The 26,203-nt window shown below is 32.0% G+C and overlaps 2 protein-coding genes across 2 annotated transcripts in view; one reads left to right on the top strand and one right to left on the bottom strand.

Moving 5' to 3' along the window:
- LOC145326099 (uncharacterized) overlaps positions 1 to 7,869 on the top strand; it is a 155,972-nt gene extending 148,103 nt beyond the window's left edge. Inside the window, exons 15-21 of the mRNA XM_080169208.1 lie at positions 571 to 690; positions 1,440 to 1,551; positions 3,061 to 3,160; positions 4,283 to 4,403; positions 4,772 to 4,946; positions 5,062 to 5,691; positions 6,213 to 7,869. Coding sequence (XP_080025334.1) covers positions 571 to 690; positions 1,440 to 1,551; positions 3,061 to 3,160; positions 4,283 to 4,403; positions 4,772 to 4,946; positions 5,062 to 5,691; positions 6,213 to 6,268 — 1,314 coding nt within the window. The 3' untranslated portion in view covers positions 6,269 to 7,869. The remainder of the gene's footprint in view (positions 1 to 570; positions 691 to 1,439; positions 1,552 to 3,060; positions 3,161 to 4,282; positions 4,404 to 4,771; positions 4,947 to 5,061; positions 5,692 to 6,212) is intronic.
- The window catches only part of LOC145326100 (uncharacterized), a gene marked incomplete in the record, with an annotated part of 253,565 nt that extends 229,178 nt beyond the window's left edge, over positions 1 to 24,387 (bottom strand). The window contains 3 exon segments of the mRNA XM_080169209.1: positions 21,687 to 21,895; positions 23,028 to 23,374; positions 24,244 to 24,387. Coding sequence (XP_080025335.1) covers positions 21,687 to 21,895; positions 23,028 to 23,374; positions 24,244 to 24,291 — 604 coding nt within the window.
- Between the last annotated feature and the right edge of the window lie 1,816 nt (positions 24,388 to 26,203).

Below are 26,203 nucleotides of genomic sequence, written 5' to 3'. Positions count from 1 at the left end.
TTCCTCAAAGTGGCTTGTGGAGCACAAATACCACCCCCTTATTTTTAAAAACATTGATAAAAAGGAAATGAGGGGTAGGGGGTAGTTTTTCGTTTGTTTGTTAGGTATTATTTCAGGTTAGGCTACATGGGGTAGTGGGTAGCCCCGCATGGGATTAGCATAGGAGAAAAAAACTAACCACTCACCCTTTATTTTCAATTTATTTTAAAAATAAGGTGAACGGGGGGGGGGGGGGTTCTGTGTTTAACTAGGCAATTTTAGGGAATAAGCCAATTTTTTTTCTGTTGTACCAATTTCTCCAATTTCGTGGAACTTTTTTGTGGGTTTTACGGTTGCATTAAAACCTATAATTATGGACTAGTTTTTGTCAAAATTTCACATTCTAAATTTAACGTCAATTTTACAGCTTAAAAAGGAATAGAAAAAGTAAAATATCTTTCTTTAACCCCCAGGATCTTGCAAACGGCTGAGCTGATGTGGCTCTTGTTTTAACGGAAGTATAATATTGGTTCTAGAACAAAAAAACTCTACAAAAATTTTGTTTTTTTATAATTTTTATTTTATTTTTAGAACCTCTCCTGTTTGGATGAAAGCCAATCAGATATTGAGATGGAGTCGTACTGCAATCAGCTGACTTTGTCACGTGACCAACTCAGGGCAGTTGCCAAACCAAGCCAAGATGGCGACTATGTAAGTATTTTAAATTCAATTAATTAAGTTAATTCTATAAGATTTCAATAACTTCTTTATTGATTGATTTATTTTTGATATGGAAGCTTCACTATAGGTCACGATTGTTTTGCGCCATTTTATTTAGCCTTTAGATGGTTTTGGGCTGTTTTTATCTCTTATTTATTTGATTACTGCAGTCCATTGATGCTAGCAGCGCAGATGCTAGTACTTTATAAAGCAAAATCCATCTAGAACAGATGCACTTTGTATAAAGCCTTTGAAGTATACCTACCTAGTCCAAACAAAGTTTAATTTATTGGATATTGAAAATTGAAAACCTCAAACTGCAAAAATAAATTGTTAGATTTCTGTACAACTTTTATTTTGAAACATTTTGTTATATTTTTCTATAATTACAATCATTCGAGTTTTCTTAATATCTGTCTGTCTTTTAAGATATCTCAAACGGCAATCTAATTTATAACCCGGACAGGTTTTTGCCTGGGAGGGAGTGGACATTGGCAATTCATTGCCCTGGTCCCCAAAGTTTTATATTAACGTTTCTTATTCGTTAGCCTATCAACTTTGGGGACTTTTATTGAATTTTTAATGGTTATTTCATTAATTTAAGTGTCTAAACGTTTCAACCACAAATTGTAATTTACAGAAGGGTGAATTTTGGATATATACAATGTACATCAATTAATCGTTGAAAAATTCAATTAAACATGATCTAAATGATTTCAATTACAATTTTAATTGTTAAGGATGTTGTGGTAGAAAGTTGTGCTCGGAATATTCAGTTTCTCAAGGAGTTATTAAGTTCTTGGAAAGAGGAAAATTCATTCATCTCCAAGAAGAAATCAAGAGAAACAAGAAGTAAGTTTTGTACTCACGGAGGAAGGGAACACTGGACTGTCAATTAAACTGGTGCCCAAAGTTTTATAAACACCTGAGATCTCCTTCGTTGTCTTAAAACTATTAATAGTTTTATAAAATCTTGATTGGCTAGTACAAAAGATTGCAGTGTCCAATCTTTATAGAAGGATCTTTCTGTTTATCATCATTGGGGGTCTGCAATTAATTTATCTTCCATTGTTTTATCTCTTAAATGCTTTATAAGATTTTTTGTCGGAAATGGGTAAAGTGATGAAGAAATGAGCTTAGACATTATTTTTTGTTCTTATACAAATATTTTACTAACCCCTTTTTAAAAGCGAAGCTTTTCTATAATTAGGGTCGGTCCGTCCGTACGTCCGTCCGTAACGGATAGCTTTTTTCGTTAATTTAGGCATGTTAGAATTGTCCTATCGATTTCAAATTTTGCATGGTGATTCCTTTAATAGTTAGGTACGATTTAGAAAGCGTAGCAACTCTATAATCATTACCAAAATGTCCGTACGTCCATTTTAAACATGTTGATTTTTTTACTTTTTTAACAACAAATTTTTATGTGATCTAATCATCCGATTGGTCTGATTTTTGGTATATTGATTCCTGGGACAACAAAGTATAATGTAATAAGCGAAGCAACTCTATAATCAAGTCCTAAAAATGTTAGTATGTCCATAAACATTATCCTGAATCAAGCAGTTTTTCAACAAATTTACTTACAATTTTGCTTTGACTCTTATACATTTATATTATGATTATTCAGTTCTGACACTGTACAAGTGTTAATGTCCGTTTGTCCTACCGTTTCAGTGCTTCGCTTTTATGGATGTTGTCATCCTTGTTTGATAAAAAGTCCCTAATATTTTTAAGCAAACGAACGAAAGAACTTGATTAATAACTTTGGGGACCAATTATCGTAATAATTCTTTTTATTTAAACAAGTGTATGATCTTCCATGCTGAATACAATAATTCATTTGTGAACCTAACTGTGTACTTTGTACTTATGTACTTGGGGATAATTGAAAAAAAATAAATTCATGCATGCAACTTAAATTGAACAAATGAAGAGTTTTTGTTGTTAAAAAAAAACACTTTATAAGAACTTAGATTTTGTGATTTTAGTTTTTGAAGAAATGTAAGGTAATTTATAAAGCAAACGAAAAGGAGTAATTAAACTTTAATTGTATGACAGTTTCTCTCTTTTTTTTGCTTTTTAAATTTTGAGGACAATAAAATGACTGGTGGTTACGAATATCATGATTCAAACTTTTCCACCAATAACTAAGATCTGAAGATGAGTTTATCTAATTCGTTTCTTCAAAAACTTTGAGTACTTTTACTAGTAGTAACCAATATTTTCAACTAATACTTTTAATCTGAAGAAGGTATAATTTTGTTTTTTGTTTGCATATCATCAATTATCGTCCACTGTCTTATCCCTTAAAATCCCTGACATGATCCTAATTAAGAAATACAACAAACATTATTTCAGTGTTGTTGAACGACTGGAACTGTTTATTAGAAAGGATTAACTGTCAAGTCCAGGTCAAAGCAGCAGTTGATACCATTCAAGCAAGAACTGATTCTGTCAGGTAGATTAATAGATAGATAGATGGATATATTGATAAATAAATAGATAGATGGATATATAGATAGATAAATAGGTGGATGAATAATTGGTTAGTTAGATAGATGAAAGATGAATAGATAGAAAGATAGATGAACGGATAGATAGATAGATAGGGGGATAGATACGTGGATGGATGATTTGAGTATATGTAGTTAAATAGATTGACTAATATTTAAATGGAGAGATAGGTGGATAGATAAATTAACGAATAATTAAATGGAGAGATAGATTGATAAGTGGATAGATAGTTGGATAGAAAGATGGATAGGAAGATAGATGGATAGGAAGATAGATGGATGGATTGATAGATAGATAGATAGATAGATAGATAGATAGATAGATAGATAGATAGATAGATAGATAGATAGATAGATAGATAGATAGATAGATAGATAGATAGATAGATAGATAGATAGATAGATAGATAGATAGATAGATAGATAGATAGATAGATAGATAGATAGATAGATAGATAGATAGATAGATAGATAGATAGATAGATAGATAGATAGATAGATAGATAGATAGATAGATAGATAGATAGATAGATAGATAGATAGATAGATAGATAGATAGATAGATAGATAGATAGATAGATAGATAGATAGATAGATAGATAGATAGATAGATAGATAGATAGATAGATAGATAGATAGATAGATAGATAGATAGATAGATAGATGGATAGATAATTGGGTGGATGATTTGAGTATATATAGTTAGATAGATAGGTGGATAGATAAATTGACGAATATTTAAATGGATAGATAGATAAATAAATGGATAGATAGTTGAATAGATGAAAGATAAATAGATAGAAAGATAGATAGATAGGAGGATAGATAAGTGGATGGATGATTTGAGTGTATATAATTAGATAGATAGGTGGATAGATAGATAGATAGACGAATATTTAAATGGAGAGATCGATAGAAAGATGGATAGATAGATAAACAAAAATTTAAATGGATAGATAGACAGATATATGGATGTATGGATACATAAATGGTTGACTGGGTAGATTTACATAAAGACAGATAAAATCATAATTTTAAAAAAATAGTTTCATTTTATATTTTCTTAGGGACCGTTTACTGGCCCTTCTCCCCAGTGAGAAAGAGAGTAGGCTAGCTGACTCCACAACGACATCCTCTGATCTGTTCAGAAATCAAGACATACTCACAGTTGCCTTATACAAATATAAGGTCAGTATTCTAAATTTATAGATTTGGTAGGAATATAAGGATGTATAATGATCACTTTTCCCTAAAGATCTCTGTTCTGTGCTTTAACTCCTATCAAGCACTGAAAGCTCCTCAACTTATTTTTTAAATAAAATGAAAAAAAATGGGGTTTGGTACAATTTTACCATGCCTTCAGTAATCTATCCCTCTTGGCTATCCAGTACTCAATATTACCTATCCTAAAGTAATAAACAAAGAAAAGACCCCCTCCCCACCTTTTCTTATTTTCAATTTATCTCAAAAAGGGGGGAAAGTGTTTCTGTGCTCTATTAGGCACTAAAAGGGAAACCGCTCAAAAGGCCTCGTTAATTTATTAATTTATTTATTAGGATGAGATGATCACTTTGGACCAATGTAAAACCGACCTTGCTGACCTGAACCTTCAGCTACACAATATAAAGGCCAAGCTTGAGACATCTGGCGGTCAAATTATGAACCAATTTGACCTTCAGATGGACTGCCCAGTTAGCAGAGAGGTTGAGACTGCCCAACAAAAAATTTCAGGTAAACTTTTAAAAAAAACAGACATGATTTTATATTTGTCTATGAACAGTGAAATTTTTTATGATTAAGTTTAAAGGAATATCAAAGAAATATTATTTATTTGTTATGTATTTAGATGTGTACAATCTTTGGGAGCGATGCCACCATTCAACCACAAGAAACATATCAAGTGCCGAGGAAACTTTAGAAAAATTCAAACAATTTGAACACGAGCTGACAAACCTTAAGAAGGGGTTGCGCAAGGACGCGCTGCGGTACCGCGGCCGCAAATCGGCGCTTCGGGCGGCTCTTAAAAACGGCGAAGGTTCCTGCGACAGTGGTATCAGCGATGCCTCCTCGACGGACAATGACTTTCCGCAGGAGCGAGAGCAACAACTGGCGCGGCTGCGGAACCTGGCCACCCATCTGGAGGCCACCCTCCATCCTGACAGCTGTATGTCCAGCTTGATCAGTCAGACCCTGGAGTCCACCTCCATACAACTCAGAGACTTGAAGCTTTCCTTCCAGAGATTAAAATCTACAAAGGCAAAACGGAAAAATGCGGGAAACAATTTATCAGCTGTTGTCAAGCGATCAGCTATTTTGATGACGTCATCTACAACAAGTACGACAGCGCCATTGTCCTCGTCGAAAGCTCTGTCGCGGCGGCGAAGGGTATGCAGAGCAGCGCTTGTGCTGAATTTGTTGCTGATGGGACTCTTGATCCTGGCGGCTGTTATCCATCCGCGTTGCTGTGACGCTCCAGGTAAGAATATTTATTTATTGCATCGTATTATAGAAAGATTTCCATGGATATCCAAATTAAACCAGTTTTGTTAGACCCGAGGGTCCGAAGGCCTGTCTGAACAAAAATGGTTTTAATTATATGATTTTTATATTAATATTCGTGGGAAATTGTCTGTAATGCGATGCTCTACATGATTTTTCAGTATGACTGAGAACCGGTTCCAATTCAGCGGATATTAATCGGTTTCGAAGTCATACTGGAAATCAGCTACTCTATGAACTAGTTTTGTTCATTAAATATTACTTGTCAAAATAGCAATCCTGGGGTTTCTGTTTATTCTATTTAAAATTTAACTCTCAATTGAACTGTACACAAGTGCAGGGATTCTAAGGGATAAGTCATAGGTTTATAAGTTAATATACATGTCTAATAAACAACCATACAATAAGAGTCCAATGTGACGTCTCCATCCTCCCAAAAGTGTTTGTTCCAATTCAAATGCAAAAATTTTATGAAAATTAATTATATTTTGTTTTCAGGTATTCTAAGTATGCTGCCCCAATTGAAGTACACCAATGGTCCTCCTCCAATATAAATTCTTGAAGTATCTCTACCCCAATACATAACCTGATTATTAGATGCCATATTAACCCCATTTTAAATAACAATTATTAAGCAATTTTTCAAATCTTTGGATCAAGATTTTTCTCTTTATAAAAAAAAGCTTACTGATGAAATATAAAAAATCTAGTCTTTTTAAAATTAAATTATTCTTATGTATTAACTACTACTTAAAACCAGGGATGACGGAATAGGACAATTGATGTAAAATTTATAAAGATTAGATAAATTTAAGCAATATTGTCCTTTCCATCCTGACTTTCTTTTTTGAGATGGGACAAAATTTGCGGGGACTCGAACCCATAACCCAGTAAATAAATAGTGCCATAGTTACAAATTGAAATATGTATAAAAGAATGTTTAGTAACATATAGATCTCGTATTATCTTAATTAATTATAAGTGTATCTATAAGATTAAGCGTGTTTCTATTCCTGTACACAATTTTTATTTTATACTAACATCAGTTTATTGAAGCGGTCCATAGTGCCTAATAAAAATGACGTCATACATTACAAATAACCAATGATAGGCCAATATACATTGTAATAGACCAATAGTAAACTGTATACTGGCCGGCCTCACATTGGTCATTTTTTATTAGGCACTGTCAACTGCTTACAATTTATTAATTCTGTCTTGTTAATGTAAGGGTAGTTATTAAACATTTAAATCTTATTTTCATTATTTGTATAACTACAAAAAAGATAACTTTTTAGTGATGTATTATATGGGTATTTTTTTAGTTATTGTTATCATGTTTTTTTTTAAATTTCTTTCTTACTCAAATTTTACAAACTTTTTTTAAAGATAAAATACACTTTTTCGCCTCACATTGAATTCAAAATGAAGTGTCATTTTTGTAACATAGTGTACCTGAATATACTTTTAATAACTTTAAAATAAATAAGAAAAAAATATTAGAAATAAAGTGAAGCTTTTAAGCAAACTCGAATCTAGGATTAACAAGCAACTAAAATCCTCACAAATGACCGCTAAATTTGTCGCTTTTAGATTACTATTTGTTATATTTACAGTGCATTTTGAATATTTTAGTAGCTTCATAATACAAATTTTTCATTTCCTACGAGTGCTCAAAAGTTTTACTTTATTTGTAATTATTTTCAAAAAAGTTTTTACTTAATGTATTAAAAATATCATAAATGAATTTTTAGAAAATATTGTGTTGTAAAATTTGAAGAAAAAATAATGAAGGTGCTCTTATTTTAATTCTGTATCTGCCAAATAATTTTTATTATATAATTTTTATATTTATCTTTTTTTGTTAAAAATTAATAAAATTATTTTATTTGGAACTTTAATTCCATCATATAATATAGGATATAAATAATTTAATAGATTTTAAAATTAAACAAATTTACACCAAATTTAAATTTAAAGGAAACAAATTGTTAATAAAAGACGAAATTTAGTTATAAATATGTAAAGATAGTTAGATATAGTTGTCTTTATGATTATTATAGTTGTATAAATATGCCTATAATTAATATTATTATTGATTAAGCTGTAAAAAAAAACATAAAACTATGCAAATAAAGATAAAAAGTAATAAAAATAACATTTCCTTTATAAATATAGAGTCGAGTCTACAATTTATATGTATGCCTGTTGGTCTGTGATGCTTTTTCTTTATTTTAATACAAAAAAATGACAATAAAGCGAAGCTCTGAAACGATAAGACAAACGACCATTAACAATTGAGTCAGAATTGGATAAACAGAATTTAAATGTATAAGTCTAAACATAATCATAAATAAATACTGTCTAAGGACATACTTACAGTTTAGGACTTGATAATTGAAATGCTTCGCTTATAACATTGTGCATAGTTGTAATAGGAATCAGCATTATAAAAATAAGATGAATAGGATGATTATATCACAAAAAATATCTTGTCAAAAAAGTTAAAAATCGAGATGTTTCAAATTTAAGTACGGACATTCTGGTAATGATTATAGAGCTGCTTTCTTAATCGCACCTAAATAAATACTCTAGGAATCATCATCATGCCAAGTTTGATAACGATAGGACAATTCTAACATTGATTATAATTATGGGCAGCCGAATCGATCCTGATTATTGAAAGATGTGACAATAATTAGAATAGCTGCAATATTAGCAAATGTGGATCTTTCGGCTGGTTGCGAATTATTGTTATTGCTAATTGTCCATAGGAAATAACTGCTTAACCTATTGCGGCAACAATAAATATAGTAAGTGTAGACAACCAATCCCTTAATTGGACCAATAGCAGTACAGTCTATGAACAATCCGACCTTATTATTGGTATGAAATTGAAGGGTCTTTTTTTCATTTCATCCATACCTAATAAGTCTTCTAACAGTTAAATTTATAAGCATAAAGTATTGTTTGGGAAAATTATACTCATTTGCTTGTATAAATGTAACTAAATACAAACAAAAATCTCTAGAATGCTAGATTTTCCATTTTAAATTGAGCGCATAATTGTATCTTAATTGACCTTCTAGGGTAATAAATCTATTGCGGCTGCCGAGCCCTGGCTCTAACCAGAGTGAGAGGGGTCAATGGGCTGTTTATTCCTTAAGTCCCCAAAGTTTTATAAAAAAAAAATTATTCGTTGGCTAAACAACTTTGAAATCTTTTAATGAATTTTGATTGGATGGTTAAATAAATTTCAACCACTAATTATAGTCTACAGAAGAGGTAATTTTGTTTGTTAACATTGGGGATGTATATAAATTAATCGGCCATTGTCTTATCCCTGGGTTCTAACGGTTGTGCAAAGCCCCACCAGATGTAAGAAGCTAGATAGTTAAAGTATGAAATTAATAATGTGCAATCTCTTTTCACAAAACATCTTTAATACCTTTTCACTTTGACTGATAATTGATTGCCATAGAACCAGGGTTGCCAAATACTGTTCCCAATCTTTATGGCAATTACATTGTAAGGGTCAGGGGGGAAGGTGATTTCGGAAAGTAAATTATGCTGGTACCCAAAGTTTTTTTTGAAACTCATAGGCTTAAATTCCGGGGACTTGATTGATTGGCACAAAGTGTATTCGGCGATACTGGCCTCTAAATTAAGCTAGTACCCAAATCTTCTAGAAACACGTTCTCTCATTTGAAAGCTTAAAAATCGAAATGTTAGGGTGTCTGACAATTTATCGTCCATTGTCTTATCCCTAAATAACTCATAGAGGGGATCCAAGAGGATGATAACAACCAACTCTTTGGTTGCAAGATAACTTTGATTAAAAGTCCTGTTTGTAAATGGTAATGTCTTGTGCCTGTTTATGGCCAAGGTATGTCTCCATACTTTAAAGTTGACGATTCGATGTTAAAATGTTTAAAGATAATTAGTAGTGGACTAAAATTTTTAATTCGACAACCATTGAAATAATGATTACACCAGCGAAGCCAATTGAGAATTTCATCGCTTTATCATTAAACAAGAATGACAACATACACAAAGCAAGGCTTTTTCATTGGATAAAAATTATAATCGTTCAGTTTATTATAAAGTTGCAAAGAGGAACTATTTACAATAAGCATTGGTAATTATGGAATATGGAAAATCACAGAATTGGGATAAGACAATCGACAATAAATTGATGTATATCCCTAATGATGATAATAAATTACCCCATCTATAGATGAATGTTAATAGTTGAAAAGTTTGAGCACTATCTATTTGAACCAACCAATCAATATTTAAATAAAAATTCCCAAAGTTTCCTAAGGCAACAACTGAGAGAATAAGCTTTGGGTACCAGTATTATTTACAGCCCTTTGTTCTCTCCCTTCATAAAAATTTACATAGAAAATATACATTTTTTTTATGAGTATTCCATATAATGAACCTAGTAAAAGTGTCTGACTCTGATTATGATGTAAAATAAAATAACCAATGAGAGGCCACTATAAACTTTACCATTGGTCAATTACAGTGTATACTGGCTTCTCATTGGCTAATTTTTTTTTACGTCATAATCAGAGTCAGACACTTTTACTAGGTTCCATATAATGCTAAAAAATTGACTAACTTACCATTTTAATCTGATAAGTGACTTAGTTAGTGACAAACAATTAAAGATTATAGAGAAGCTTCGCTTTAAAAGAAAGAGATTGGGCAAGCTACTAGAAAAGTTTACTTTTTATGGCTATTTAACCAGAGATGGATACATTTAGCCCACGAATAAAAATAAGATAAAATTTGGGGGGCGAATAAAAAAACATCATTTCCCCCCAAATTTGCTATAAATTACGTAAAGGTTTCAAGATTTCTTTTAGATTTAAATTAGTTGATGGATACAAATGCATTTAATCTGCCAAACAAATTTTAGAATAAAACATAAGTAGTGGATTTCCCCCTTACCATCTAGAGGCTTTGGGATTGAAAGGAGAGCCTAGCCTAAAACTAATACAAGACCCCTCCTTTACCCCATTACCTCCCATACTACTGGACTAATAAAAGACATGGGAAATAGCAACCAAAATTGACGACAATTTTCCCCTGACGTAATATCCACGTATATTCTACATATATTTCTGTACAATTTGTAATTAAAAATGGCCAAATCTAAACTACGTGACGGAAGATAATCATTTTATTTGCGAGAAATTTCTGAAAGAATTTAGTAATGACTGCTTTAATTATATTAAGAACCGCCTTCCAGAATCCACAGCGTAAAGTGGAATGGTAATAAGCTTCATTATTGGTTCTTTTAGGTTTAAAGGGATCTAAAGGGATAAGACAATGACCGATAAATTGATGTACATCCCCAATGATGATACTTAAAATTACCCTTTCTCTAAATTAAAATTAGTTGTTGAAACGTTTGAACACTAATAAACCAATCAATCACATTTTCTAAAGTCCCCAAAGTTGCTAAGCCAATGAATAAGAAAACGCTGTTATGAAACTCTGGGAACCTGTTTAATAAACAACTCATTATCTCCTCTCGCTCTGTTTAGGATACTTTTCTTTGGTGTAACTTAAAATGTACTCCCAAATTATAACAGACAAAATTACCCCTCATGATTGTAGTTTAAATTATTAATGGAAAAGTTTAAACACTGTAACTTTGTTTTAAACTTGTTACTTACTGTTTCTAAACTAACCAATGACAGAACAGGTTTGTAGACTTTGGAGGGAAGCTATATTTAAAGTGTATTGTCATTTCCCTCCATTTTTTAGAACATTTGATGATTCCTTTATATCTGATTTAATTTAATTTCAGCTATGCCTCATTTTACACCTTCCTTCAGTAGAGGCAGGAATAGGGACTTTCGTTCACTAATTTTTTTTAGAGATCTTAAAGGATAAGACAATGTATAATTATTTTGTGTACACCCTCAATTACGTTAAACAAAATTACTTCTTACGTAAATAGGTGGAAAAATTTTGATAATACTGTTAGGTAATTTAATTTTAATTTACAGAATAAAGTTGAAGCAATGGTACAAGTACTGAAGTAAACATCGGGCAAAATTGGTGTTTATTTTGCATATCTATGTAATCTATTACCAAACAACATAATTAAATTTTGTATTATAAAACAACGAATACTTTGTTCATCTGTCTGTTTGTTCATGCAAAATCCCATCGAAACAACTGTAAATATTATAAGATTATGTTATCCTGTCCCCGTTTGGAGGGGAGGGGGGGGGAGCTAACAATTGTTAATTAAACTAGTAATTTTTAAAGTGAAACTTTTTATTATACCCTTAGCATTTTAAACACTTCCTTTCATACATACTTTTAGTAGATTTACATTTTTTCGAAACTTTTCTATATATATATAGCGTATAAGGAATAGAAGCGAAGCAACTCTATAAAACACTACTAGAGAGTCCATATGTATATTTTAAGCATGATTTTTTAAAAGCTTTTTTGACTGTATGATATAATTATCCTATTCGCCGGATTTTTAAATTTTGATTCCTTGGACGGTTAAGCACAATGTTATAAGAAAAGCATCTCTATAATCGAGCCTTAAATTTTAGGTATGTCCATATTAAAGATTTCTAAGTAATGTTAGATTTCAAAAATTTTCCCGTGTCATAATATCCACCTATATTCTACATCCACTTTTGTATATCGATGCATTTTGTTAGGGTGGGGGGTAAGGTTATGAACTAAATTGTGATTTTGAGCGAGGCATGACAAAAAATGTTTGTAAGGACAATCCATTGGTAATTAGGCTAATTACATAATTATACCATAGAGAAAGTTTAAAGAGACAGTTTTTTTTTGTTTTTAAAGATAATCTACATGCCTATAAATTTTTGTTTATCCTATATATTCTACTAGCGACTACGCCCCTAGAAGTCTCTAGTGACACTTTAAATGTTTGGTTTTTTGTTGCGTTCAAGTTTCTACGATATGTTGCGTAAGAGTCTCTTTATACGATACCTCGAATGTTACGTAGGAGTCTCTATATGTACTTAAAATAAAAATTTCGATTTATTATTATTTCTCTTGGGAGGGTGGTGGTACCCTCCCCCAAAATAGTTATAAACATTCCCAGGACATATGAGAAGCTACCCTGTAAAGAAGAACCCGATCGGTTCAGCGGTTAGCGAGATCCTTCGGTACAAACAAACACACAAACATCCTGTTACTTTAGTATAAGGATGTATTAATATTGAAATTATATAAAGTATGGGGCTGGGGTGTTCATTTTGTCAAAAGATCTTAACGGGTTTACATACAAGGTAATCTTCATAGATGTCATTGATTTAGGCTATTTTTTGCCATTCTACTAAAATGTGCACACTTTTTCTAACAAGTATTTTGATCAAATAGTTCATTTACTATATTAATATTGGCCCAATATAGGGAATTGTTCATTTAGACGTATATGTTTATTTTGAAAAGAAATTTACAAAAATTTCAAAATATTTATCTTTTCCTTGTATATTAAAAAATTTAAAAAAATAATGAAGTTTCTTAAAAAGAAGAGCTTCCTTTTAGGCATAATTAGTGATTGCAATTAAAAATTTGAAAATGTTATTGAGAGCATGTATTTTATATTGGCTCTAATCCAAAAATGTTCATTACATTTATGGAGTTTTTTTGGGAGCAAACCTTCTTTATAAGTAAGAATATCTCAAGTGTTTGATTAAAACGTCTGCAAATAAACACTTCTGAGAAAAATATATGGTTTGGTAATGGATATAGAACAAATGTGGATATTATAACATAGGAAAAAATTGTCGTCAATTTAGATTGCTAACATGGACATAATTTAATTGTCAGTTCGTTCATCCAGTAAGAGGGAATTGAATGGGGTAAAGGGGGTAGTGTATGGGGGTCATTATTCTAGCCAGCAACAAGTTTCACTTTAACAGAGTAAATGATAATCTGGTGTAAGATCCAAGTTTAACTTCAGGAAAAAAATAAATGAATCCTTATACTAAAGTAACAGGATGTTTGTCTGTCTGTGTGTCTGTCTGTCTGTCTGTGTGTACCGAAGGATCTCGCTAACCGCTGAACCGATCGGGTTCTCCTTAACAGGGTAGCTTCTCATAAGTCCCGGGAAGGTTTATAACTATTTTGGGGGAGGGTACCACCACCCTCCCAAGAGAAATGACAAAAAAATCAAAAAAAATTTAATTTTGGGGAGACTTCAACGTCAAATAAGGTGGTATCGTACATAAAAAATTAACTTTAACAAACAAAAACATTTAAAGTGCCACTAGAGGCCTCTAGGGGCGTAGCCGCTAGTACTTTATAAAATATCATATAAAAATTTAATCGGATCTAAAGGGATAAGATAATGGACTCAAAAGTGTTGTACATTCTTACTGATGATCATGTAAAATTGCTCGTGAAAACTGCTGCTTGTATCAAACAAGATCTAATCAAAGCCCCAACATTTTGTAACCCAACAAATGGAAGAACGTGTTTTTAGAACTTTGGGTACTAATATAATTTTCAGTCTATTGTCTACTCCCTCTAGGATTTATCAGGCAACATAGTGAAACTTTAACCCAAAGTTTAGATTAATGCAGTGAAAGTTAATCCATCCTTAGAAGCGTAACAACTCTACAAGTGCAGCATGTCTTTATCTTTCCTTCTGTCTGTCTCTTCATCTTTGCAAGGACTTGGCAGTTACTACAGCCATAAGATTTCAATTCAGCCAGTTAAGTCATACTCATCCTAAGCCGCGTGGTATTGTGCAAGCTGCAGCCGAATTTAACCGCGCGGAATCGACAAAAATGCACCGCAAGGCACTACAAGTCATAATCAACTGCAGCTTCTCTCATTGTAAGATAACACAGCATTACTAAAATTTTAGCTTAGCTGCAGACGTAGCTGCTTATTTTAAAGTTTTTTTAATAACGTTTTCTTATGCAATGGCTCATCAAATGTGAGAACTTTAGTGAATTTTGATTGGTTAGGTAGTTCAATAAGTAGATTGTTCAGTTCAAACGTTTCCACCACTAATTTTAATCTACAGAAGGGGTAATTTTTGTCTATAATCATTGGGGATGTGCATCAATTTATCAACAATTGTCTTATCCCTTTAGATCCCTGCTTTGTTACTCTCTTACTATTGGAAATAAGCATCCTTGATGTTTAAAATTCGTTGGTGCGCAAATTGTTAAAGATTATGATTTGATGGGCATAAAGAATGTTTTGATACTGCCCCTAGCTAACTTGGTCAAATATAAAATTTTGAATTTGAATTTAGATACTACATAACTTGATTCAATTAGTTTTTTTATTTAATACTGAAAAATTTATTTGATACATGCATTATACAAAACATTGTATTGACAGCTGCCCTTTTTTAGAATAGTTATTTCTGTCATCGTATTATAAACCGCTTTCCGCGGATATAAAATGTACAATCATATGATTAAAACCAGTTTTTTAGCCCCGTGGTGCCGAAGGCACGGGCTAAAAAAACTGGTTTTAATCTTATGATTGTACATTTTTATATTCGTAGAAATCGGTTTATAATACGATGCTAGACATAGTTTTTTCGTATGGATGAGAACCGGTTCCTATCCAACGGATTCGAATGAATACGAGAAAACAATATATGTCTGCTGCTACCGAGCCGCAATAAAATCGCCATAAAGGTTTTGTTGGCGGTTCTCCTGAGTCCTGTACGCATCATATTAGGTTGTGTGTTGCATTTATGTGCTTCGTGCTAGAAGTAAAGGGACAGAAAAAAAGCCTAAAACAATTCTGAACCTATGTGAAGTATCTTTAATATGGAGAAACACCCGCATCGGTTTATTAATGAATTAAAGATCTTATTAGACAACTAAACAAAAAAACCTACCTATTTCAAACATGGGATATTATCGTTTTGAAATAAAAATGTTTTTTTTTTATCGCAATAACCTTATATTTAATCCAGCCGTTTAAAGAACTTATATAACATGCAGATTTTTAAATTATTTGTTTCAACACAAAAAAGTTGAAAATTTATCGTAATGTTTGTCAATGAAAAGGTGCATCATTTAAAATGTATTAAGAACAAATTTCACGGTGTTTAATTTTCTCGCCGCAGTTTTAAAAAAATAGATTTTCTTATAATTATTTAACTGTAGGATAACATTTAACAATATATATATCTTTATAACTAATTGCTTCTCCCCTAGCCTCTAGGGAAAAACTGGATCTGACAGTAAATCATAATAGAAATCGGGGGGATTATGAAGCTTCCCTCAAAAGTACAACCCATTCCAACCAGCAATTTTAAGATATTTAACTTCAGACATAACATTTTAAAACCTTAATACTTTATGTCTGAGAATAAAATGATTTTTTTTAAAGGATAGAAGAAAAGGGGAGAGGAAAGGTGGAATTTAAAGGGAAAGACAAAACGAGCAATAGGTAGGGTAGTAAAGAAATGAATTATTTACACCCCACCAACATTACTGGCAGACGAAATAACATACAGTCAGACGCTAACTCTTAAAGAATGGTTTCTCTACTAATGATATATCCATGTTTGAATCACATACTAACGTAGAGAGGCTACGCTCCAGAAAAATAAGATAAATATAATTAAAAACTAACTGAAGATGTTTTTTATAGCAGTCGTTTGATATTTAATGGTATCAATTGTTAAAAGAAAAATTAACACCTTGTGGCTGAAAATTTACTTTAACTTATCACCTCAGGGCATAGGATGATACAATAAACAAGGAAGATAACATCCATAAAAGGTAAGCTAATCAATCAAATCAGACAGACAAACAAAATGCTACTCTTATGGTATGAAACCAGGCCATAGTCCTAGTAGTACATTTCAAAAATCAAGATAAATTAGGGATTTAAAGAGATAAATTATGGCTGATAAATTGATGTGAATCTCCAATGATGATAGACAAAACTAACCCTTCTGTTAAAGTTATTAGGCCAACAAATAAGAAAACGTTGTCATAAAACTTGGGGACTATTGTAGTAAACAGCCCATTGTCCCCTACCTTCCTGGAAAGATACCTATACAAAGCGTAAAAGTAGATAATGCCTACAAATTAACCAGGTATAAGGTAATACCAACAAGCGAAATTAATCTAAAATAATATTTGGTGGGGCAAATGAAGAGGTCGTTAATTTTACGATGTATTGCCCCCCCAAATGACTGCTGCAAAACACGTATAGGTTTCGTGATTTTTTCCGAATTAATTTCGTTATTGATATAAGCTGCAAATTAACCATAAAACCTATACTATCAGTCTTGTAATGACGAAAAGAACTAGCCGCGCTGTTTAAATGATCATTGCAGCATCTACAGCTACTATAAAGCATCTTTCATGGATTATTGAGATTGTATGCTCCCACTTCAAGAACAAAGACTAGATGTAGAAGCATACCAAATAATCGATTATATAGTTATTTGATACAGTAAAAAAACATATCTAAATTATCCTGAAATTTATTTTAAAATGAATAAAATAGTTAAAAAATATAGTCATTATTTTACTATTCATAATACATAGTTAGGTTAAGTAATTTAATACCTATATTTGCGACAACTTTTACTACACAGAAACACCCAATTTTGATCAACAACAAAATCCCTGCCCCTCTCGGAGAGCCTTGAACCCGCAACGTGCGGATAAGGAAACCAACATTCTATAATCAAGCTATGAAGGAGACCAATTATCAAGTGTGAAAAAAGACAAGGTAAAGAAAAACTGAAATCTTATAGTGTACTATAAAAATTCACACATTTTCATAAGTGTCATCTTAGCTCAGGGGTAGAGATGACGGTCCAGTTTTGCATTGGTTCAAGTCAGAAGGTTATAAGTTCAAAACTACCCAAACACTAAGTATCATTTTCCCTCTCTGAGATAATAAGTAATATATGGTAAAGCAAAAGATATATTTAAAGATTTACAATGTACCAACAGTCACTTAAAATATAAATTTGTTTCTGGTCAGACTCAAACTCGCATCCACAAGACACGATAGACAAGGAAATAATAAACTGAAAAAATTAATCATGTCAATCATCGCTGGGATTTGAACCCGCAATCATCATAATCGATCTTTGACTTTGACCACCATACCAAAAGAAAAAACATAATTTCTTGAAAATTAATAAAATACTGCCAAAAAGCAAGAGATAGAGAGAAAAGAAATCCTATTATATAAAGTAGTAAGGTTTTTTTGATCTTAACATAGATTGAAAAGAAAACATTTTATGTACCCCTAGAGCGTCTATGAGCATAGCGGCTAGAGTAATGAAATAAAGTAATAAATATCAATCACATCTATCACTACCGGGATTTGAACGCATGAACATCATAACTGGAAGCCAGCAATTTGACCAACATACCAAAAGAGACATCGTATATTTTTTCAAAATTAATAGGATACAAAGAGAAAGAAAGAGAGAGAGAGAGAGAGAAAGAGAGAGAAAGAGGAGAGAGAGAGAGAGAGAAAAGAAATAATAAACTGAAAAATATTAACCTCATCTATCATCACCGGGATTTGAACGCATGATCGTCATTACTGAAAGCCAGGACTTTGACTGCCATACCACAGGAGACATTATATTATCTTCAAATTAAAAAGAAACAAACAGAGAGAGAAAGAAATAATAAACTGAAAAAAATTATTTTTCAAATGTACTCAGAGAAAGAGAGAGAGAGAGAGAGAGAGAGAGAGAGAAAGAGAGAGAGAGAGAGAGAGAGAGAGAGAGAGAGAGAGAGAGAGAGAGAGAGAAAGAGAGAGAGAGAGAAAAAATGAGAGAGAGAGAGAGAGAAAAAATGAGAGAGAGAGAGAGATAGAGAGAGGAAAAATTGAAGGCAACCAAATATGTTCATTGACAGAGGCAATATAGACAATATTTAGATTTTTTTAATAATTGTTTAAATTGACCCTAACAAAATGATATCCCCTGTAGCTAAGTGGATAAAATCATATTGTAAATTTAATCCCAGCAGTCTGAAGCACATCAGATCAAAACCACATCAGTGATCAATAGAAAAAAATATTTTTCTAACATTGTAAACAATGTCAATAAAGAATAAAACATAAAACAAAACTAATTTTGCAAGATCACTCAAAATCTTTTTTAAAAAGCAATTAAAAAAAATTTATTTTCAACAAGATTCGAACCGGCTACCATTGCCCTACATCATTTTGAATCATTAAACCTCGAAATCTAGAGTGTGTGAGAGAGAGAGAGAGAGAGAGAGAGAGAGAGAGAGAGAGAGAGAGAGAGAGAGAGAGAGGGAGGGAGGGATTTTGAATGTGTGAATTATTATTTTTTTTTTGGGGGGGGGGAGGGGGATTGGGTGGGAGTCGACCATCTGCTATTTTTAATTTTAGTTTTTCAAAAATTATATCTTTTTTGTGGGAAAAAATAGTTAGAAACCTTCCCAGGACCTATGATAAGCTACCCTGTAAAAGAGAACCATATTGGTTCAGTGGTTAGCATTTCCTTTGGTACAAACAAACAGACAGACAAACAAACATCCTGTTACTTTATTATATGGATGATATCTATAAAAGTTTAAATTACTTGCAGGGAATTAAACTGAAATTTTTAAATAAGTCATGTCATAGGTTTGAACCGGCGACGTTCGCGCTACGTAAACATCATTTAAAATTTAACTTTTGGGGATACTTCTTATAAGAGGATAAAAAGCAATAGAAATTTATTAACCTTCCCTGGACCTATTGGATGCTTCACTGTAAAGAAAATATTTCGGTTTAGCAGTTAGAAGATCCTTTCCTGCAGATAAAAAAGCTTACTACTTTATATAATGGGATATAGTTAATAGATTTAAGTTTTTTCGCGGGGATTAGAACCGGAACTCTATATGAAGTTATTAAAAAAAAAAAAAATTACGTCAAACTTTACCCACAAAACCACACCAGTACTATATTATATCAGCAATTTTAAACAATACGATGTAAGTATCGTAAATGGGCTATATTTTGAAATGGCCGAGTCTTTTGTTCTAAGGTATGGTTTATACTTTATTCTGCACTTTTATTCAGGGTTGCCATTTTAGAGTAAAATTTATTGTTATTAATAATAGTATATAACCACCCTGAGAAATTTTAAAGATTGTTTAGATATGACTTCATGAATATTTCAAATAAGAAAAATTGTACAAAAACTATTTGACAACCGTTATGGTTTCGAGGTTTGTTGATTCTCTTCTATTTAGTTCAACTATTAGTGTCCACATAATTTTTGAGAAAATTTTTCGTGGATTCCCAGTCAGATTAGAACCTGGATTTTAGAAATGGGAAGCTAGAGTGTAAAACACTAAGGCATGCAGGATTTATATTTCAGTGCAATTTTTTTAATAATACATAATAAAATTTGTATTTGATATTCCCTGACCCTAAATACATTCTCACTTTAATATTCCAGTATCGCTTCAAATCCGAATTAGAACCGGTTCTTAGCCATACTGAAAAATATATATTCATTGTATTATATCCAGCTTTCTATGAATATAAAAATGTACCATCATTTGAGATTAAAGCCAGTGTTATATAATAATTGTAAATGATACGATGCTAAATAACTTTTATATTACTCCCCCCTCTCCACACCCCTTGAAATATTTTTGATTCATAAATGAATTAATCGATTCGTGAAATTGATATGTAATAAGGAAAGATTAATTTGTTGTCAACGGAATTTTGGATAAAAAATGTGTAACTTAGTAAGACTAACCTAGATTTTAAGGATGACAAACCAGCGTGTTAACCCATGCGCTATTTAGGAAAGGAATTTTCACCCAAATTTTAAGCGAATAATAAAAAATAATAAAAAGCTTGGAAGCACAATGCTTTTTAATGCATATACAGAAAATATGTTTTCTATGAATATGTTAATATTTATATTTTATGATGGATTTTATAGATGTCGTTTCTCTAAGTCATACGCAGTCATATGCAATGTTGAAGGGTGACGAAAATTCAGATTTCAGTTTTCATGATTTGAGAAAAATTCACCATTACTTGAAAAGTTGATATTCTAAATTTAATTATAACAGTTTAAATTTTGCATGTTGCATTGGCTGCTGGGTTTCCTATGATATAAGCATTTTAATGGAAAAGGATATATATATTGAAAAAATATCTGAAAAACCTGATTTGAATCACATTGTGTTATGCGTACTTCATACATTTAGACAAAAGTTTATTTTTTGTTAGAAACAATAATAGGAGAATGTATAATTAATATTTATAAAGGTATTTATTGTTGTATATTCAAAACCCACCCAACCCCCTTAAAATCCTTTAAAATGATGGACAGTTATAAAATGCCATTTTCCGAAGTTGCACGCGGTCATACACAATGTTGGAAGGTTAGCTCAAATTTCAGATACCATTTTTTTCAATTTGATTTACTTATTTTCTCCATAATATTTAAGCGATGCTTTCAGGATTATCTAATTTGTGCTATGATATAAAGATGAATTTTTCTCAAATCATGAATACTGAGATCTGAAATTTGTTTCACCCTTCTAACATTGCGTATGTCTGCGTACGACTTCGAGAACCAGCATATTATCACTGTCCATCACTCAATTTTAAAGAGATTAGCGTAAAAAGGCACAGAGACATTAGTGTTAGGTTTAGAATTCTGTTGTTTAAAATGGAATCTTTACAGATAACAGAAGGAAACAATTATTTTCACCAATTTATCTAAACCTGGATGGTACATCCAGGCCTTTCTAGTAAGTATATATTGGGCAGTTTGGTGTATAAACTTAAAACGACAGTGTCAGTTATGGCTGGGGCTAGATCCATGTACAGCTGGTCCATAACCAATATTCTGGTAGACATAACTAGGATAATAATTTCCACTCATTAGATATCCTCCATAGGGAGAATTAGGAGCATTCCATTGTCCACCATAGGCGGGAGCAGAGTATCCATAACCTCCATAAGCTTGAGCTCCATAGACACCACTTAAGCCTCCATATACAGGAGATCCGTATCCAGAAGTGATCAGAGGGTTGTGGGCAGAAGAGTAGACAGGAGCGATGGCAGCATGATAGGCAGGGGCAGCAGTGTGGGCGGGGGCAGCTTGGCTGTACACAGTAGTAGGAATAGGGGCAGAGTAATCATCAGTACTACGTCTGTAACGCCTAAAAAAATAAACCATTTATTTTATACAATTTCAGAATAAATTGATATGATAGTCAGCACAGAGAACTTAATTGGTTCAGTATTTATTAAAATTTTAGGCTTCAGGCTAATAAACCTTACTGCTTTATATAATAAAAACACGAAACCCCATTCATAATATTGCAGAATGACTGAGCAAGAGATTAACTAAATTATATTATAAACAAGGATGACAACATCCATAAGTAGCGAAGCTCAAAATTTATTGTAGACATCTGGAGAAAAAAAATAATCTTTTGAATATGTTAAAAAGACAAAGATGGAATAAATCACGAAACCCTTTAAAAACGTATAATGTCTTTTGAGGCATTAAGCTAAGAAGAAAAATGTAAAATCTAGGAATCGATCTAGCACCCCAACCAATAACAAGTCTTTATTAAACTTGGTGAAAATATGTATAATGTTGAATTAATTAATCCCTAAAAATTCCAGCTTTTTATCTTGAACAAGAGTCGAAAAAATCTTGAAAACCTAAACTAGAAATCAATATAGCACCTCAACCAATTATCATATCTTTTAAAAAATTATAGAAATGTATAGAATGTTAACTTAATTAATCCCTAAAAATTCCAGCCATTTAACTTGAACAGGAGTTTAGATAATAATGAAAACTTGAAAAACTAGGAATCGATCTAGCACCCCAATCAATATACAAATCTTAATGAAACTTTGTAAAAATATGAAGGATACTCATTTATTTAATTCCCTAAAAAGCTCAGTCGTCTGTGTTTAAAAGCAGTCCATAAAATTACGAAAACAAAAAAAGCTAGGAATTGAACTAGCACCCCAATTAACAAAGATGTTCAAAAAATGTATAGATTAGATGCACATATGTCATAGGCACTAAAAATTTCATCCTTCTATCTTTAATAGAAGCAGAGAAAATCACGTTATCCCCACTTTGTCTCTAACAGACGCACGGACATTTCGAATTATAGAGTAGCTTCGCTACTAAAAAGCAGCAGTTTCTTAAATAACCATGAAAATCCTATACAGCTATGGAAATACAAACTTACTAGTGATACCTTTAGGGATTAAATAAAATAAAAAAGTTAAAAGATCTCTAATTTGTAGACTATTAAATTTGTTTACCTGTTGTATTCCTTTCCATAACCATCCCCATGTCCATAGCTGCTATAGCTGTTTTCATAGCGGTTACCATAGCCGCCATACCTGCTATATCCATTACCATAACCTCCATAAGAGGAGGTGCTCAGAGGGTTGCCATAGCCTCCGTAACCTCCATAGCCGCCATATCCACCATAACCTCCATAAGAAGAGGTGCTCAGAGGGTTGCCATAGCCGCCATAACCTCCATAACCGCCATATCCACCATAACCGCCATAGCCAGAGGAATAACTGCTATGACCGCCATTATACCCATCTCCATAACCACCATAGCCGCCATAACCATGGCTATTGTAACCATAGTAGTTTGCCTAAAATTAAAATTGCAATAGAAATACAATCTAAGAGAATAAAATTATTTATCGTATTCATTTAAAACCGATTAATATCCAGTGGATTAGAACCGGTTATCCATACGGAAATAAAACTATGTCTAGCATCGTATTATATGCAATTTTCTTCGGCATCTCGGGGGAAAAAACTGGTTTTAATATTTTGATTGTACATTTTATATCCGCGGAAAGCTATTTATAATACGATGCGAGAAATAACTATTATATTAATCATTAAATTTAAAAATTATTTACTAAGTATATTTGCGATAACTTTTATTTAATGAAATCTTCCAATTTTTAACCTGTACAAAACGGCCTGCTTAATTGCTTCAAGATCCATGTCAGATCTATATAGGAAATAAATGTCTATAAACGAGCTCAAGTTTTCCAAGGACTATTCATTGAAAACTCATAGTGCTCCAATAATCCATAATAAACTCTCATTGCCCAGAACGATAAGACCCATTATTTTACTTTATTAAAAACAAATTCATTTTTTTCATTTCATGTTGCTATTTACATTATAATGAAGTATTTAATTTCTAATCATAAAAAAGAAAATTTAAATTTATGATATAATAAATTTAAGAAAACTCTGTTTAAGATCATTTAAATTATTAAATATTTACTTCCGTTTAAATAGTAATGCCGGGTGAGGAAAATAGATTTATTGAGAAATATATATGCATATAGAAAACTAGCCAATAGGGAGATAGTTATATCGAGCCAACTCTAGTAAATAAATAAAAGACACCTTCAGTTCTCAAATATGTAATATTTATAATGAAAATCACAAAAATTTAAAGAAAACCCATAAATAAAAAATTCATTAAAATAAAGTTTACCTGAACGGCAATAGCAAGCAAAATACAGGATAATCCTAATCTCAACATCTTACTGTAATAAATAAAACAACAATCTTGCCACCATCACCTTTTATATTTATACAAAAATAATATTGGTTATCATCAACGTACAGAAATAATAGATTTATTAACCTAGATAGACTGTCAGACACATTAATCTGTCCAATTAAAATAGGATTATCTAGCAGACAAAGATTTTCCTAAATTTAGTCACCAATTATACATTTCAATATTACGCAGGGAGTAATTTTTGGATGTTTTAATTTCCCTAATGCTAACTTTATCCTATGAAATAATCAAATTATTTATAGTTGACTTTTAAAAGTTTATGAAATGAAAAATATCTGCACATTCGTACCATAATGAGTATTCTTTCTGATACTATATTCTTATAGGTCCAATTTTCTAATTAGAGATCTAGTTATAAAATATTTATTTTCAAAACGTATTTTTTGTACTTGTAAGTGATTTCAAACGACCTTTAATAAGGTGAAATAACTTTACAGCTGATACTTGCACTTATCAATAACAATATGTGCTTCAGTGTAATTGTTTAATTATTTAACAATTAAATATTCAAAATGTACAGTTTTTGTACATTTTTTATAAATACCTGAGCCTGATCTTTAAATCATTTTAGTGGTGATTTGGATCGGGGCGCGCCACTAAAATGATTTAAAGATCAAGCTCTGTTAAAACCCAAGACAAACCCATGTGTACTGTACTAAATTGGACCTGGAATTTTCTATCATATTAAAAGGACTCTCCACAGAAAAATCAACTTTGGATTTTTGAAAATCTAACCTGAAACTATTATTCTCTGTTCAATTTTAGGCATTTTTTGTTTTTGTGGCATCGCGATCGAAGCCCTTTGAAAATTTTGTCCGCCGCCTATTTGTACTGCCGCTATAACAAAATATACTACACTTTCCTCCACTCAATATGTGTTCGCCGCTAAAGAACATTTGCTCCATTGCAACCGGCCGCTCTACGATTTGTCCTCTTCCTTGACTGGACAATCCTCCCGCCTCCATTTTGTGTTCGCCTCCGCCAAATATAACCATCTTTTGCCGCAGTTGCCGCATTCATCGCCCTTCTCCGCCGCTACTCCGCTATACATTGCGTACGTAGCTATACACAACACCCCCAGCCTCCATTTAATTTCTGAACAAGGGAGAGGGGAGCATGTATTAAAAAGCGACGTACAGCGGAGTAGCGGCGGAGAAGGGCGATGAATGCGGCAACGGCGGCAAAAATAGAAGCTAAAAATTACTAAAGCAGCACAAATTAAATGGCGGGAGGATTCACTTAAAGGAGGTAAAAAATTTCAAAGGGCTTCGATCGCGATGCCACAAAAACAAAAAATGCCTAAAATTGAACAGAGAATAATAATTTCAGGTTAGATTTTCAAAAATCTAAAGTTGATTTTTCTGTGGAGAGTCCTTTTAAAAGCTTTTCATAATTCTTTATATGTTATACTAGAAATGCCTGGATGTACCATCCAGGTTTAGATAAATTGGTGAAAATAATTGTTTCCTTCTGTTATGATACATTATTGATATTGATTCTTATAAAAATCATCATCCTGAAACATTAAATTCAACAAAAAAAGGGGTTTTAGCTTTTTTGTTTAATTTCTTCTATGGTTGATTTTATTTTACCATCAAATAAAAAAATCTGTAAAGATTTTATTTAAAAAATATAATTCTAAACCTAACGCTAATGTCTCTGTGCCTTTTTACGCTAATCTCTTTATAATTGAGTGATGGACAGTAATAATATGCTGGTTCTTTAAGTCGCACGCAGACATACGCAATGTTAGAAGGGTGACGCAAATTTCAGATCTCAGTATTCATGATTTGAGAAAAATTCATCTTTATATCATAGCAAATTAGATAATCCTTGTGTATGAACGCGTGCAACTTCAGTAAATGGCATT

The sequence above is a fragment of the Acartia tonsa genome, chromosome 8 (assembly GCF_053477335.1).
Source record: "Acartia tonsa isolate MP-2025a chromosome 8, ASM5347733v1, whole genome shotgun sequence".
Taxonomy (NCBI): Eukaryota; Metazoa; Arthropoda; class Copepoda; order Calanoida; family Acartiidae; genus Acartia; species Acartia tonsa.
This window is presented reverse-complemented; position numbering and strand designations above follow the sequence as displayed.